This window comes from Alosa pseudoharengus, unplaced genomic scaffold (assembly GCF_046254945.1).
Source record: "Alosa pseudoharengus isolate Yale_2024_CS ecotype anadromous, Long Island Sound unplaced genomic scaffold, YU_APseudo_1.1 YU_APseudo_1.1_scf_9, whole genome shotgun sequence".
Classification (NCBI taxonomy): domain Eukaryota; kingdom Metazoa; phylum Chordata; class Actinopteri; order Clupeiformes; family Clupeidae; genus Alosa; species Alosa pseudoharengus.
In genome coordinates this window covers 21,562,993-21,580,230 of record NW_027468881.1, presented here as the reverse complement: position 1 = coordinate 21,580,230, position 17,238 = coordinate 21,562,993, and the positions used below count along the sequence as shown (strand labels likewise).

Genomic DNA, 17,238 nt, shown 5'->3' with positions numbered 1-17,238 from the left:
GCATTCATCTCAAACTGATTAAACATTTAACTTTATTTCACAGGTTTGGGGCCGTTTTATTTTTTCCACTTTGAAACCATGAGTAAATGCACAGTAATCACCTAGGAAGTAGATAGTCCTCCTCCACAGTACAAATCCTAATAGCACTGGGTCAATATTATAGTGCAATCCTGTCAGCAATATCACAGATACCTACAACATGTGCTCATGTTCGCAATAACCTAAACCCTTGTTTAGTCAGTGCACTCAATTTGTAAGGGTGTTCAGACCAATCAGATTCCATGAATCTCTGTGAAAACGTAAACGCCTCCACTGTCAGTTTACTTCCTGGCGGCCTTGCTTAGCCAAGCCAAGCCAAGCTTGATCCTTCTCTTGCATCCCAAGCAAGTGGAGGTTTTCTGAGACAGCCAATGACAATCCAGACGAGCGTTACCCTTCGTGCTCAGGTCCACTTTGCTATTGATATCAGTCCTTGTGTTGGTTTCAAAAATGCGAGAGGACCAACCACTGGGGAGATGATAATGATGGGAACAAAGATTAAACTAATATGCAAAAACAAAAACAAAACAATGAAGACAATAAAAATATCCCTGAATAAAGCATCAACCTCTGGAAAGCACAATGTATCTTTTGGTTTATTCTCAGACCAGTTTATTCATGCAGACAAGCTACCAGGGTCTGCAACTGGCCCCAACTTAAAGAAGTTTAAAATGTCACTCAGTCTGTGGTCACCCTTACAATGAATCACTACGCAATGCATCATGTAGAAACTTTCCAATGAAATAGAAGCAATATCACAATTTCTCAGAATGTGTGCCAAACTCCAGTACTACAGTTCATCAGAATCAAAAACTCAACCTACTCAGGCTACAACAACTGAGGACAGATTGTTTCTCGCATTCAGTTTGAATACTTGTGTCATTCCCATTTTCAAATGGTCAGAGAAATAAACTTGTTAGTAAAACTACAGTGACTTAGAACATAACCTTCCATGTGAACTAGCCTGAGTGGAACACTGATCCCTTAAGCCCAGCCAGAGAAATCACCCCAAAGGGAACACAATCTGAGCTGTCTGAAAGAAAACATGCATTTTCAGAGGTGCAGTGACTAACTAGGGGGCCCATCACTGTGAACAGAAAGTGTAACTTCACTGAGTAAAACTAGTTATTTCACAAGTGGCCCTAAGACTTGATCAGAGTTATTCCTGCCTCATGCTTATTTAAAAAAAAAACAAAAAAAACAATAAACAACCAAACTATCACCAATGATAGTCACTTCCAAGCTCTTCTTCTCCTCAGAAAACACATTGTAGAAGCTACATGACCTAGTCAATGTTAAAACATACAGGTAAAGAAAATAATGAATTAAACAGTGAATAGTGAATGATGAGGAAACATTTGAGGTGATGTTTGGAGGATATGATAAATACATGGGAGGTGATTAAGATAGAGAGAATATGAGAGAGAGAGAGAGAGAGAATATGAGAGAGAGAGAGAGAGAGAGAGAGATGAAAAAGTAGTTGGGACGATGATGACACTGATGAGGGCTAAGACACTTTGTATTGGAAGGTGTGAGTCCAGGTGTTGTGCTGTGTATGGTGGGTGGGGGTTTCGGAGGAATATGTCAGGGGGTGGTGGAGATGGTGTTGGTGGAGAATTAGGCCTCCACCGTGTTCTGAGCAGACCAGTGTCCCAAAGGGGAGCCGCCTTTCGTGCTGGTTGCCTCACGCTGTGACCCAGGTCCCATCCCCGGAGGAGGAGGGAGGGAGGGGGGACCCCGAGAAAAAGCCAGAACATCACCGGGCAGCCAGCGCTCTCTCTGTGCCTGTCAGTGGTGTCCTACAATGTGCACATCCCAGGATCTCGTACCGGCCCTTCCAAGCCCACACTTTAGGAGCCCATCCTTATGCCTGCGATGAACGGCAGGCCGGAGGACACCTTGCGCTTGTACTCGATGTAGTCCTCTCCGAAGAAGTGAATGAGAGAGATCTCCTCCTCCTCGATGCGCTCCCGGAAGAAGCGCCAGCTGGCTAACGTGTAGCCAAGGATGCACACAGGGTTGCACAGCATCACCTGAAGAAGATCAACACTGTTTAGACTTATGCAAATTCAGGCATGCAACATCTTATAGTTTAAACAATTGAAGTCCTAAAGTAATATAATGTCGGAATTCTCCTTTTAGTCAATTTTCAACATACTGGGTGCCCATTTAGTGCTAAGCGGGCAACTAATTTGTCTAAAACCAACGGAAGGGGGCCGCTTCTCAGCCTTTTGGCTAAGATCAAGTGTAGCATCAGGTCTTTCAGCGATTGACCGGCTTGCACGATGCTACGCTTTGTTTGTCAAATGGGGTGGGGCTGTTCCTCACAACCAGGCTCGCCCCTCGTATTGCAGTGCCGTCAGGGTGGGTGCCCTTTACTATATGTTGCCTTACATTTCCCCTTGGGGATCCATAAAGAAAGTATCTATCTATCTATCTATCTATCTATCTATCTATCTATCTATCTATCTATCTATCGTAGTTTAAGTCAGTGTAACATGAAGATGAGGCAGGTGCTTTTATTCAAAGAGATCATCACACAGTACAGGTATTAACATCTTATTGGTATGCAGCGGTCTCATCCAAGCATCTACAGTACAAATGAAGAGTTCAGATGCAAAAGCCTCTAAACGCCACCTCTGTCAAAAATGATATGATGGTGAGTGAATACTCTCCATACATAGTATACGTAAATCAAATCATTTTGCTTCAAAACCTGCTAAATACCACTCTCTTCCTAGTCTGAGATATCGATTTGTAGGCAAAAACCTATAGGAACCCGATATTTAAAAAAAGCTCATTTAAAAGAAAAGAGGTCAGATGGATTACAGGGTTTTGCATATTAACTCCTCAAATGGTACAGTACAGATGGTACATGATTATAGAAAAATCAAACCTGTGTGCCAATACTCCAGTAGAACCAGCCCACATAGGAAGGGTGCCTGAAGAACGCGTACACTCCACTGGTGACCAGGATGTGGCTCTGGGACTTCTCGTTCTGAACGATGTGGTTGAAGTTGGAGCCCGCTGTGAACATGGCCATCTTACGCAGGAATTCGCCACATATAACCATCAAAAGCCCCAGGACGCTGAGCCAGCTCAGCTGTTTAATATCTGCAAAGGGGTGATGAAATACTCATGTTTAGTTGAAGCTTTCCAAACTGAATACGAGGAACAAAGAATGATAGAAAGCTAGTTAGGTTGAAATAAAGCTATTCATTAAGACCTGGAAATAGTAGCTTCTCTATTATGAATTCCACCCACGAAGACACAGCCGCCACAGTGTATTCCACACTGTGATTCAGAAGGAAGGAGTCTAGCGAGAGACTGCGTGGGTTGATGATCGCAGTGACTAAATACTCCGAATAGTGGAAGAAGGCTAGTGAACACATGTACCTGCAGAGAGTAAACAACATTTAGCATTGCAAATAGATGGACTGTTGTGTTTTGTGTCAATACTAGTTGTCATCATCAGTTAGGCTAAACCTCAGTCTTATGTCCGCAGTTTAAAGGCTACTCCAATTATAAAACAGCAGTGAAGCTGAAGCAGCAGCTGTCTGGGGCGTAAGCTACCATGGTTATCCTACCATCCAAAGTGTGTCCATGTTGTGTCTGAAAGACTGATTATCATCCCACATCCAAAGGTAAATCCGAGAAAGCATGCACGCACGGCGACCTGAGAAAACAGTCAACAGTCGTGTTATTGTAAGATGACAGAAACAACTTCCACACGCTCATAGACATCAGCATGTTAGCCTATTCAGACAGCTAAGTTCGCTTACCAGTGGCCAGTGCCACCTCTCAAACGAAGACGACAGATCCCCAGCTAAATCTACTTACCTTGCCAACTTAGCCAAGGTAATAGGATTATGCAGGCAAAAGAATGGACGGGACAAGAACTAATGTTGTTTCACCACCGTGACGCAAAGTAAAACAAGAACCAGTAATTGGGTACTAATAGTATACTTGATGTTATTCGTCAGACTTGCTTTCCTGCAGTGAAATTATCAAGACAATTCTCTAGCTAACACGCTAGCTAGCCAACACTTACCTTGTACAGCGGTCCCTTGTATATGAGTAGCAGGAAGCCGTTGATTACTGTAATATATACAAGGGTAGCAATTTTTCCATTAAATCCTGTTAAATAGTCGAAAACCCAGTCTATATCAGATGCTACTATTGCAATTAAAGGAATAAAAACGACACCGAGTCCACAGATAAAGCTGATAATACTAATTTTCCCCTCTAGCACCAACTTATTGCCTGCCATGTTGAAAACTGAGGTCTGTCTCCCCGTGAAGTCTCGCGGGTTTTACCCGGAATTCTCTACCCCTCCCATCTCTTTCGGAATGTGGTGTTGGCGACAAATGCCAGAGGGCGCTGCAGATGAAGTTAACGAAGGTTCAGAGTTAACTAGAGTCGGACTTTATAATGCCTTTTTATTCTAAATGAATATGCTAATTATCTCATTAACTATGCATGATACAAACATTTTCAAAGAAGAAATATTCTATGTGTAACATATGCAAAATCAGAGCCGTAAAGATATCTTTATACGGCTCTGCAAAAAATGTTTTGTAGAATCAACTGAGAAAAGTTTAGTAGCTTAGTGATCATTATCATATTGTTCTAGGTTTTGCCTGTCAGTAGGCCTAATGATAGTGAGTGATCTCCGAGCCATTCAGCTGTACTGGGTTTATACAGTCAGAGAAGTTAGTGGAAAAGGAGAATAAGTGTGAAGTAGGATACGAAATTTGATTTTTTCGCAAAAAATTATAGTACAGGAGCTGTTTGATAATCTGACGGGTGCAATCAGCACCCTTCAGCATTTCTCAAAAAATATAGGCTACAACCACTCACACCACTTTTTAACCACATAAAATGTACATACTAATTTCATTTTAGATCTAAACATATGTTTGGTATCAAATTATGAAATGTGGAAAATTACTAGGTCAGTCCTACTCCACTTCATATTCATGTACTTCACAGTTAAGGCGAAACATCAGGTGAATACTGGGGAGTCTAGGGAGTGCAAGGACTGAAGCGGAGATCTGAATGTGAGATATACAATAAGCATTCTCAGAACAAGAGAAAAAAGAAATGTCTTCAAAGGTTGTTATTAAAATCAAATGACTATTGTTATCAAGACTCAAAAGGACAGTATTTTCTTTCCACTTTCCATGACATGGAAGCAAAATTGATAAAAAGAAATGGTATTTTTGCCTGTGGTGACTTGCCTTATTAACTTGGGAACAGAGCTCATTTCATTTGCTGTGGTCAGGGACAGATTACTGAACTCAAGCCTCAGTGTGCTACTATGGTCTCAACCCCTGATATCTGAATAGGGCCCCTCACAGGGCATACTCTCACTTGTACCGTGCCAGAGTACAGTTCTCTCCCATTCTTGGTCCGTACTCACACTGCATACCATCATAACTGTGGCAGTTATGATGGCACGGTTAAGCTGCTGTGCTCTAAAATCTTTGCATAGGGGCGATCATAAGACCAATCGTACTGTGCCCCAGTCCACCTCAAGTGGACCGGGCACGGATAAGCGTACCATGCCCGGGTACGGAGCGATCACAATGGTCAAACGAACCAGCATTTGGGGGTCAAACGTACTCGGGTATGGTACAGATGGCATAGTGTGAGTAGGCCCTCAGTCAAAAAGCACAGGTAATTCTATGTGTGATGTCATAAGGGCCCCACTCCTATAACACGGCGGGTTATGTTACATGTCTTAATAGGTGCCCCTCAATCATATACCACGTTATGCAACTCAGCGAAATCTGAATTGGGCCCCTCAGTTAAATAAGACATATTGTGCTTGTGTGTAGATGGGGACTTTTCACCCCTGTGCCCAGTGGCTAATAAATCTGCAGAAATAATCACAACAGTTTCTTTTTTCATTCTGTAAAAGCAGAATGTTCCAACATAAGTATAATTTACCAACATTAACCAGGGGAGGGGGGTCTTCAAATTCACTTCAAACACTATAAGATAGTTTTACATACTGGAAAGATGATGAATATTGTTTTCCCAACAACCTCTTCACATGATGAACACAATATAAAAGACAAAATGTATGACATGTACACACCCATGGCCCTTTGACATATCTAGACTTGTATGAGTTGTATGAACAATGTTCAATCCTATGCTTATTTGAAATATTTGTTCTGAAACTAGGCTCAGGGTGGGCCTCTTCTAAAGGGTTGCATGCAAGTTTGAAGATCAGTGCCTACAATGTTGTCATGGAATGACCTTTCCACTTATTTGGTTAGTATCAGCGGCCTCAAATACCATGGCAATAACCTTATGTATGGAAAGTTGGACTATATTCCAGAATAAAAGACCAAACTGTTTGTTTTCGTTTTCTTTTTTTATTTTACAAAGACATTCCCGGAATTCTCCTCACTTAGATGTTCCTGCAAAAAGAAAACAGTGTACATGAGTGTATTGCAGGTGACCTTAGATGACAAACAAATACAGTCATTTCCCATGTATTCATAATACATATTCATTAACATTCTGCATTCAACACACAAATGTCAAAACCAAAAATGACACTAACAGCATGTAGCATTAATGATAGTCATGCTATCAATTCATGAATATAGAACAAATGCCTTTAGCATCTTAGCATTTTATGAAGACTTAAGGTAGATTATACCTTACTGAAGTCCCTACCTTCGATCGATGTGTTGGTTTCCCAAATCATCTCAAGAATTCCTAAAACAAGGTACATACAAAGGTATAAGTTAAGACGCTGAATCCATGTCTCTGGTTTGATTGTCGCTATTCATATAGGTTAGAGAAGGCACAAGACCAGTATGACGGCCATGATCTCCATCAGAAAAGAACAGTAAATACTACACAAGTCAAAACTTTAATAAGGACAGCTGTAGACTGAATATTACAAATCGATTTGTATTCGCAAGGAATTAAAAATGAGTAAGTCATCCAAAACCAAAGCTTCACACCCATTTATTTAGTGATTCACAAAATGCAATGCAACACATCTCTTACATCACAGTCGTTGCATATATCTCAATACTAACACAACATTTGTAGACTACAAACAAATATTTTATATGAAATCTGTACAGGTATGACAGTGTCTTCCAAACCAATCTTAAGAAAGCATCTTAGAGACGTTATACCTTGGGTAAGGATGCTCTGGGAAACACCTTGAAATGTTAAAGTACAGCCTAAGGTATTGTGGTATAACCCACCCCAGGTCATTTATTTTTCAAGCAAGGGATTAGGCTGATAGTAAGCAACTATGGAACATGGAAATTACTTACTTTGACACAACGCCATCAGTCTTTGCCAGCCTCAGAAGGGAGTCATCAGCCTCACCCTGCGGGAACATTATACACCATCATCTCTGAACATTTGCTTAGTTTACAAGTAAAATGTTATCAACACATGATGTGGGCATACCACAGCTAAAAAAAACATGCAAACGACTAAATCAAAAAAAATAATACTAAGCCCATACAATGTCTATTTAAAAACATGTTAAGAACCATTGCTGTGTCTTAAACTAGCAAGCTAACGAGCCAAGTTGGCACAAAAATAAATAAAAATAAAATGAAAAAAAAAAAAAAAAAAAAAAAAAAAATGAAATATTTGGGCATTTAAGACATTGTGCTCTTTAAGCACTGGTTACATTTTTGGTCCCCAGCCTGGCGTATATAAACAGATGTGTGTGACTACTCCAGCTTTACCTAAACAATGAACACAAGTTTATACAGGGGTTCATACCATTCTACGGATAGCTCCACAGATAGCGTAGGTCTTGAACTGGCCGTTAAACCTGCCAGTAACCTTATCAACCTGGACACAAAAGAACATAGCACAACATTAGTCATCTACTGTAAGACATGATGGCTTAATATATTGGAATAACAGAGAAGACACATCAACTCACTTCTGCAATGTTGATCTGAATGGAGGCATGGTCCTTAGCACCGATGATTCTGTTGCTAGCAGAGCTGAAAAAGATATGGCAATTTCATTAGTAACTCTACAGGTCAAGGATAAATTCTGATACACAATTGCTATATTACAATTTGCCATTCATAGACAATGAATTTACTTCAATGACAAACCAAAAGTTAATTAAACCATGTTGACAAACATTACAGAACGCATAATACTATTAAATAGTGACTACTACAGGCATCTTGTCTGGTAATGATAGCCAGAATAGTATGGTCTAGTGTCCCACACCATCTCCCAACCCTGCCAGAGGAGGGTCTTAATGTCACCAATAGCCTGACAGCTATACTGTTTAATATCAATCACATACACTAGAAGCGTGACAAAATACTTGGAAAAAAAATGTCACTGCCTGAATGAATGACAAGATGCCTTCACTATTGATTTTGACAAGTGTATGTTGCCAATCGCCAGTCAAATCCCAATTTCAACAGACCTTCAAACAACCAGTAATGGATGTGTGTAGATTTAACTGAGGATGGTAAAAACGAATTTCACCAGTAGGTAAAGATATGTCATTTAACTAACCCAAGACTGACAGTAAATCAACAATAGTGCTTTAAAATGCGAGTTCACTGCCTTCCATCAGCACCAGCATCAGTACTTTTATCAACTCACCAAATAACATTTAAAGGCAGACACCCAGATAATTCAGATTTATATTATCCAGACAACTTCTATGTTTAAGTTTATTTGCAAGATTATCTGCAATTAGTATGTCAAGCTTATTTGCATTCAGGTTATCATTACTACTCATACACCGTTAACTTATGGTATTCTTACCACTTGCGGGGGACGTAGAGGTCCACGAATTCACCAGCGTCGTTCTGCATGTTGAAGGCAACGGTACAACGTCGAGTTGACCTACAATGTTTGAGACATCAAAATGGAATGTGTGATTATAACAACTGAGTGAGCGGTACAATGAGGGTTGATAGCAAGCTAGCTTAGCGTTACGCCAGGATCCACACACAAGACAGAGCTTGCCATATATCCTGGCTAGTAAATTAGCTTGTCAGATGCAAGGCAAGAAAGCGGCTACATGATGGTACGCTAAGGTTTACAGATGCAACGCGAGCAAACAAAGCCATTTTAAACATAAAAAACAACGGCTCAAGAGACATAATATTGTCCCAATAGATGCCTTATGGAAAGGCAGCTAGCTAGCAAGTAGTTATGCTATGGTTATGCTCATGTCGTTCTTGGGCAGCATGTGGCTGCTACCAGGCGTACTAGAACTGCGTCTTAGACTAACATCAAAGACAACTTCTCAGATCAAAATAACAGACTCTGATATTTAATATCGTTATTATAGAGTTTCCGACCCAAAATAAAACATTCACATATTGTAAATGATATATTTTAACGCTTTGAAAGGAAGAGAGCCGCGCTTACTTACCACTTTGCAAATATGGCTGAGACGGAAAGGAACGAGGTAGACAACGGAAGTTACGTTATTACTTTGACCCGGAAGTTCTAAAAAATGTAAAGCCTTTTGCACATGGGCAGTAGATTGCACGCTGGCAAGATGGACACACACGATCTGTTTAGGAGGCTTGGCGCTGGAACTAAATTCGATTTTCAAAGGTTTGGAAAAGATGCTGAGCGATTTAAGGTGTTGAGACCACAACCGAAGAAAGGTTCTAGTGATCCTCTAACAAAAATAGACTTTTTTAGCTCTGGAACCCATGATATTGTGAATGATGAGGATGAGGAGAGTGACTTGGAATGCGAACAGGACTCAAAATCTGTCAAAAGGAAATTGAAAGATGAAGGGAAAAATTCAGATTCATCTCAGAAAAAGATGAAGAAAAAAGACAAAACCTCTGGAGTTACAGAGAATGAGTCAATACAATGGATTTCCTCCTCAGAAAAGAAGCCTGGTGATCCAAAAGAGGGCAAGGATCAGCTGTCCGTGAAGAGACTCAAGCAGTTGCACCAGGAGAAGATCAATCAGACCCGAGGCCAGAACAAGATCCACGTGCATGGGACCGATATCCCAGATCCAGTCTGTACTTTTGATGAGCTGCAGAAAGAATACCAGCTGGATTCTAAAGTGCTTCAGAACATTCTCACAGGTGGCTACGAAAGCCCAACACCTATCCAGATGCAGGCCATTCCTGTCATGATGCACAAACGAGAGATCCTTGCATGTGCGCCCACTGGCTCAGGGAAGACGGTGGCTTTCTGTTTGCCTGTCATCACAAACCTGCGCAAGCCAGTCAACAAAGGCTTCCGAGCCCTGGTGATCTCCCCCACACGTGAGCTGGCCCATCAGACTTACAAGGAGCTTCTCAGGCTTGTCGATGGAACAGGTCTCAGAGTGCACATCATCAAGAAAAAGGACACAGTCCAAAAACAAGGCCCCAAATCTAAGAAGGTCTTCGACATACTGGTAAGCACGCCCAACCGTCTCCTCTACCTGCTGAATCAGGACCAGCCAGCCTTGGACCTCAGCAAGGTGGAGTGGCTGGTGGTCGATGAGTCAGACAAGCTGTTTGAGGACGGCAAGACTGGCTTCAGAGAACAGTTGGCTGCCATCTTCCAAGCGTGCTCCTCGCCAGCCCTCCGCAGAGCGTTCTTCAGTGCCACATGTGCCCCGGACGTGGAGAAATGGTGCAAGCTCAACCTGGACAATCTCGTTGTGGTCAACATTGGCGCCAGGAACTCTGCTGCTGAGACTGTAGAGCAGGAGCTGCTGTTTGTGGGCGCCGAGAGCGGGAAGCTGCTGGCATTCCGGAACCTGATAAAGAAAGGCCTCATGCCCCCTGTGCTGGTGTTTGTGCAGTCCATCGAGCGCGCCCGTGAGCTCTTCCACGAGCTGGTCTACGAGGGCATCAATGTGGATGTCATCCACGCCGACCGGACGCAGCAGCAGCGGGAGAACGTGGTGAAGAACTTCCGCTCAGGGAAGATCTGGGTGCTGATCTGCACCGCACTTTTAGCCAGAGGCATCGACTTCAAAGGGGTCAACCTGGTGGTCAACTACGACTTTCCGACCAGCGCCATCGAATACATTCACCGCATTGGCCGCACAGGAAGAGCAGGCCACAAGGGTAAAGCCATCACATTTTTCACAGAGGATGACAAACCCCTCATTCGCAGCATTGCTACAGTCATCAAACAGGCGGGATGCCCTGTTCCCGACTACATGGTGGGGTTCAAGAAACTGGAGACCAAACAGAAGCGACAGCTGCTGAAGAACCCGCCCAAGAGACAAACAATCCGCACAACCCCACGGTTCCTCACTGCGAAGAACAAAGGCAAGAAAAGAAAGAGGAAAGGGGTGAAGAAAGCTGACGGGAAGAAAACTGAGGCTGGGGCTGCTGCTGGTGCACCCAAGGGTGCGGTGACATCACAAAAAGACCACTGACAGCTGAAATTCCGTCTAGAGTACAATTTTGTCTTAGTGCTCTGAAGTACAGCTTGTTCTGTCGAGATGTCAGAAATGTTTTTTTAAGACTTTGACAATCCAGAATAGTCTGACCCATAGTGTACCATGGTCAAGTTCATATTTCTGGCATTCAGTTTGACAAATTGTATTATTCCTTGATGGTTCACATGGGTGTGATGTGCCATAGTGTAGGATGCAGGTATACTGTGTGTGACTACTACACCCACTAAGTAAAAATAAATCAGAGGTGATATTGAATGATCAAATTTCCAATAACCTTTCACAACATGCAGGTTCTATTTTGAATATATAAGCTGTATTGTATGATAAAGTTTATAAAATATTTGAAAGAAACTGATGGCTCTGTCTGTATAGATGTTTGTAATACCTGTAGTGTTGGTCACTCTTAGTAAGTTGTGCACTTTCTGAGTGAGTGTTTGATAGAACAGTACTAACAGTGCTGTGTAGTTCAGACAGTGTAGCTCAGGTATCCTGCTACAGATTTAGGGTCAGATACCCACTGATTTAGCGGGTTGCCCACGATGCATCATGTGAATGTGGCATGGACGAGCAATGGGGTTTATTACACACAACACAACACCTAGCTCATCTTCCTTTCTCTTGGACTGGACTACGTTTGCAATTGTATGACATTTTTACAGTGTTTGTTTCTGACAATATCATAGTTTACGGTATGATTGTGTTTGCCTATAGTGTGCGCCTGTGAGTCAGAGGTTACAAAATTTAAAACATATTTAGCCTGGACTTTCATACCACAGTATGCCACACTACTGATATACCGCTGTAACCCTAGGGGTCTGCAATTGGGGTCTTGCAGTTGGGCCTCCTCATTTTTAACCTGATTCTACTCATGGTCTTGTGTGACACTGTTTCTATACACATACTCTATAGGGCTTTTGCTTGAAATGTGATGTGAAGAAGTGTATTTTCAAGAGAACTTGTACACACAGGACGTGTGGGAGATGGCATGGCTAGAGTGTAAAATATCTCTTTCATAAGGTGAAAGAAAGACAAGGCACTCTTACAATAAAAACAGGACCACAAAATTAGTGCAATCAGAAAATATATTAGAAAGTGTTACTTTTCAATTTACAGTAAAAATCACATACATATAATTCATAAGTAGGCTACAACATGTATTTTGGGTAACACACAAAATATTAATGACAAACAATGTAAACCAATAAGAAAACAGTATAACAGGAAAAGCAACAGGGAAATTCATGATCTGGAAAAGGAATGTTGACATCAAAGTGCTAACCCCACAAAAAGTCTCTGTAGCCATTTTCCAACTCAGGAATTTGTTAGGCCAGATGAAGGTTGATGCCAGAACACCCTGTTTTAGGGTTATTTGGTGACCTGACTGTTGCAACATTAAGATCCAGATTATTTGCTATTTGCCAGTCGGAGAACGAAACTCAGCTTGTTCAGCTAAGCTCTGTTATTGCTACCTCTGGGGGTCACAGTGCGGATACCTCATGGTCCCTCCTGCTGTCCTTAGTCTTCTTAATACACCACAAATAGGAGTAGGGGGCAACAGTAATGGTTTAGAAAAATACATCTTAACATGGCTGTAAGCTAAAATAATCACAGGCACTTATTTTTAACTGTAAATAATGTGTAATTAGTAATAAGTCACTAATGAGTATGGACACTTGTCTTAGCAATCAGAAATGCTTTTGATGGTTTAATGGCAACATCCTCCATTCACTTAAACATTGAGAAACACTGTAAAGATGTACGTAGCCCCACTACCTGCATGGGATTCTGTCATTGCATTTTACACATCTAAAAAATAGTGCTCTCTAACTGACAGGGTTCTTCTGCACTAAATAACTGATAACAGAAGAGAGATGGAAGCAGAGAGAACAGAGCAGGAGCCCTGCCGAGACTCTTCAAATAGGGTCAGACCTGCACGCTGGGAGCTCACAGATCCATCTCATTCATCTTCGGGGGAGACAGATAGACACAAACCCACAGCCAAGATGGGTCTGCTGTGCTGACAGCAGGAAGCAGGTAGAATGGAAAGTGTAAAATGATTCTACAGACAATATGACTCTTGCAGCACAAGGTGTAAAGGTATTGCAATACAACAAAAGCGCTGGGGTGTTGGAATAAACATAACACAGATTAAAAAAACACACATAATGATAATATTGAAATGATGCAACAGCTGAATTTTGTCAACAGTGTCACAAGACAAAAATATTACAAAGCTGATTAAGTAGAATTAAATCCTGAGAACAACCTAAATCTATCAGGAATCCTGACTTCCCTTTTCTTCCCCTTGCTGGGGGTTCTCAGATTGCTACGACAGACTATGTCCACAGGGGGGCGCACAAAACATTTACAGAACATTGGCATGGGGAAGGAAGATATTGTAAAAATCTCTTTCACACAGAGTGGATGTCTAAGGACATCTTTCCCTTAACACTATGCTGCCGTGGAGTACAGCATCGCTTATAAAGTGCAAATCTGTTTGTTTACATACATGCATACATAGGCAAAACAAAACAAAAAACCCAGAGGACTACGGTATACATATACGAAAACCCAAAAACCATATGTAGTCCAACTGCTCATCCTCCTCATAAGAAAATGAGACAGTCCCATAGCCTAACGACTACGAGTATGAGTATAACACTGAACACAACAATCAGGGACACTCAACGACGAGGAAAACTGAACTAGCAGTCTGTGGCACAAGCCCATTCATCACAGCAACGTCCTGGCCTGTGGGGAAGCCTGGATCACAGTGATTAACACTCTGCACGAAACAGACTCGGAGCACGGGAGTGCTCATTACTGACGATGAACAGCACATGGGGCACAGTGTGATACACTTACAGACAAGAGGGGACAGGGAGAGAAAAGGGGGGGGGGGGGGGGGGTACAAAGGGTAGCACGATAAATGTGCCATTACTTAGCACCGTCTCTAACATAGAGCACAAACCTCACAGGATTGTCCCAGTGCCTTACTTAATGCTAGGCTAGGTTTAAAGTAGACCTGGTTTCAGGCGAGTACACAACGTATTAATCTGCCACTCATCTGCATGTAGATAGGTTAGTCATCATCTACGCCAGTGGGGACGGTGTCTCTTAACAAACTGCAGGGATGGCAAAGACCTGTAGTTAAATATTGAGTTGGTGATCAGATTGCATCTGTTTGTTAATAATTTGTATGTAGAAAAAGATTTTCATATAATTCATAATTTATATACTAAGAGGCAATCTTTCAAAAAAACAAACAAAACAAAAAACAACTATATTTGGCTGCTATTATGAAAATCAAATGACCTTACTCTCTCTCACACACACACACACAAACACACACACATGATATTTGCTGGGATAAATCTTCCCTTGTCCACTTGAATGTTTTGTTTTACTTGTTTGAGCATTTTGAATTATTAACATAGAGTAATAATGGTTGAATCTTTAAATATCCACCTGCTAGGGTGATACAGAAGGGTTTACACACAGTATATTAAGAACACAGATACTGGTCTCTTTGCTACACAACACCCTCTCCACTACACACTTTCTGCTCTCTGTTTACAAAAAGTCTATTTACAAACCAGGAACAACTGGAATTACTTAAAATAATAGTATTATGTTGCTAATGGTCTCACAGTGTCTCCGAGTCTCTTTAAAACACACACACACACACACACACTTGCACCAAGAGCCTTGTTTCTTAGCCCTCTGTGTGCTTCAGGATGTATTATAATTTCACCCAGCAGGGGGCGTAGTGTTTTTTAAGTCTCCAGCGTTGCTCCTGCCACTGCTGAAGCTCTTCGCCATGTGGGAGTGAAGAGGCGCCCCTTGACCTTGACCCTCGCCCTGACCCCTACGCCCACTCCCACTCAGGACTGCTGCTGCACCAGCCGGCGGTAGTGGGGCATGACCTTGCTCTCGGGCAGGTAGAGTGCCATCTCGAGCGCCACCAGAACGGAGAACTCAAATGAGATGAGCTCACGCCGGCCGATGCGGAAGCGCTCCTCCAGTTTCTGCAGGTGGGAAACATAAAATGAGAACCAAGAGTCAAACGATGAGATAACGGTTCCTGATCGAAGGTTCCTGTTTTTTGAAGCACAACTGTGAGTTATATAGTATGGGACTAAGGGGTTGAGAATAGCCCATCATCAAACACAGATTTTCACACGATTATTACTTACTTTCTTATTCATTTGACTGACGCTTTTATCCAAAGCTACTTACATGTGACAATTCTTACAAGGGCCAGTTTCCCCTCAGCAACTCAGGGTTAAGTGCCTTCCTCACAGACACATTTGTGGAAGCAGGGAAACCCTCAACTTTTCCGTCTACTGCTTCTTGAGAGCCCAGTTCCTTAGCCTACACTACCACCGCCCCACTATTCATTAGAAGTGATGAAAATAGCATATTGAAATACCATCATATTTTATCTGGTAACGTGTTCAAATGATTTTGACTAGGTTTTTATTTAAAGTATATTTTCTTTGGCCTTTTTATGCCTTTAATGATAGTGACAGTGGAGAGTGACAGAAAGCGAATGGGAGAGAGAGCAGGGATGGGATCCGGAAAGGACCACGGGGCGGGAATCGAACCCGGGTCACCGGCGTATGGTGCAGGTGCCCCAGCCAGTTGCGCCACAGCTGGGGCTAGGTTTTTAATTAAAATTGCTACTTTATTGAATGAACTACATAACACTGGCCTTTTAATACAGCAAAAATATTGTACTTCTGTTAACATCTGTGTTAGTAAAAACCCATCTGAGCAAAAGCCACTTGATTCTGCTTATCAGCTTTTGAAAGGCTTAGAGAGAATCAAGCTGTATCAGAGTAGCTATGAAAAACAATCCAAATCCCAGCAGAGGGTGGTTCAGCTCGGCAGAAACTGAAGACCTGGAGCCCTGTGAGCCAACATCACTAATTACACCTTCAGCAGCTTGGTTGACCTAGTAGGATGGAGAGTCCATGGGGGAATATGAGGCTTGAAGATGAGATATGGGTATTCATAGGTGTATACAGGTGTGTGTGTGTGTGAGAGAGAGCGAGAGAGAGAGAGAAAGAGAGAGAAAATGTGTGTGTGTGTGTTTGTGTGTGTGTGTGTGTGTATGTGTGTGTGTGTGTGTGTGTGTGTGTGTGTGTGTGTGTGTGTGTGTGTGTGTGTGAGTGTGTGTGTGTGTGTGAGTGTGTGTGTGTGTGCAGTGTACAGTGTGCATGTCCGTGTGAGTGTGGTCAGGGGTGTAAGGAAATGAGACACAGCTAATGAGTCAGACAGAAGACAGTGTGAAGGCGGTGTGGTCAGCAGATGAGTAGATAGAAGCACTAAATATAAGCTCATCCCTTTTTGCCCTCTCTCTCTCTCTCTCTCTCTCCCCTTATCTCACTCTCTCTCTCTCTCACTCTTTCTTCCCCCTTCTCTCTATCTCTCTCTCCCTCCTTCTTCTCCTCGACTCTTGTCATGCAATGCGGCCATCACAACATGAGATCACGAGTCTGCGCCTCTGAGGTGTAAATTCAGTCAGTGCAGTGCATCAGTCAGCGGGCGCAGTGTCGATATGTTGCAGGTGTCGGTGGAATGGATCAGCGCTGATGCAGGGCAGACAGAGCTTAAGGAGGGGAATTAAGTTTTCAGTTGAACAGGCCATTAACCACAGAGCATCCAGAAGCATACTGTAAATACATGCAGCCCGGGTACACAGCAAATAGCCACGCCTATTTTGTCTAGACGTTATCATCTAATTTATGGCAATTCTCTGTGACTGAAAACCACATCTGGGATGTTTG

General features: G+C 42.3%; 4 protein-coding genes and 1 pseudogene across 6 annotated transcripts in view; 2 read left to right on the top strand and 3 right to left on the bottom strand.

Moving 5' to 3' along the window:
* Positions 1 to 13: 13 nt before the first annotated feature.
* Positions 14 to 4,320, bottom strand: icmt (isoprenylcysteine carboxyl methyltransferase). Its single transcript, XM_076276373.1, has 5 exons — positions 4,091 to 4,320; positions 3,627 to 3,715; positions 3,266 to 3,435; positions 2,936 to 3,153; positions 14 to 2,072 (listed from the first exon to the last, which is right to left on the bottom strand). The coding sequence occupies exons 1-5, from the start codon at positions 4,307 to 4,309 to the stop codon at positions 1,890 to 1,892; spliced, it is 879 nt and encodes a 292-aa protein (XP_076132488.1). The 5' UTR covers positions 4,310 to 4,320; the 3' UTR covers positions 14 to 1,889.
* On the top strand, positions 2,255 to 2,418 carry LOC143115657 (U2 spliceosomal RNA; annotated as a pseudogene).
* Positions 4,321 to 6,405: 2,085 nt separating the features above from the next.
* Positions 6,406 to 9,516, bottom strand: rps21 (ribosomal protein S21). 3 transcript variants are annotated; one of them, XM_076276517.1, is made up of 7 exons: positions 9,449 to 9,514; positions 8,833 to 8,913; positions 7,979 to 8,042; positions 7,813 to 7,884; positions 7,350 to 7,405; positions 6,716 to 6,774; positions 6,406 to 6,470 (listed from the first exon to the last, which is right to left on the bottom strand). In XM_076276517.1, exons 2-6 carry the CDS (start codon positions 8,880 to 8,882, stop codon positions 6,765 to 6,767), a joined length of 252 nt encoding a protein of 83 aa, XP_076132632.1. In that variant the 5' UTR covers positions 8,883 to 8,913; positions 9,449 to 9,514; the 3' UTR covers positions 6,406 to 6,470; positions 6,716 to 6,764. The 3 variants fall into 3 exon arrangements, with proteins under 3 accessions (XP_076132632.1, XP_076132631.1, XP_076132633.1); XM_076276516.1 differs by having other exon boundaries at positions 6,733 to 6,774; positions 9,449 to 9,512; XM_076276518.1 differs by lacking the exons at positions 6,406 to 6,470; positions 6,716 to 6,774 and having other exon boundaries at positions 7,346 to 7,405; positions 9,449 to 9,516.
* A 35-nt stretch (positions 9,517 to 9,551) lies between these two features.
* Positions 9,552 to 11,797, top strand: ddx52 (DEAD (Asp-Glu-Ala-Asp) box polypeptide 52). Its single transcript, XM_076276513.1, has one exon. It carries the CDS (start codon positions 9,578 to 9,580, stop codon positions 11,420 to 11,422), a length of 1,845 nt encoding a protein of 614 aa, XP_076132628.1. The 5' UTR covers positions 9,552 to 9,577; the 3' UTR covers positions 11,423 to 11,797.
* Positions 11,798 to 12,510: 713 nt separating this feature from the next.
* The window catches only part of cables2b (Cdk5 and Abl enzyme substrate 2b), a 32,050-nt gene continuing 27,322 nt past the window's right edge, over positions 12,511 to 17,238 (bottom strand). Inside the window, exon 9 of the mRNA XM_076276515.1 lies at positions 12,511 to 15,474. Coding sequence (XP_076132630.1) covers positions 15,331 to 15,474 — 144 coding nt within the window. The 3' untranslated portion in view covers positions 12,511 to 15,330. The remainder of the gene's footprint in view (positions 15,475 to 17,238) is intronic.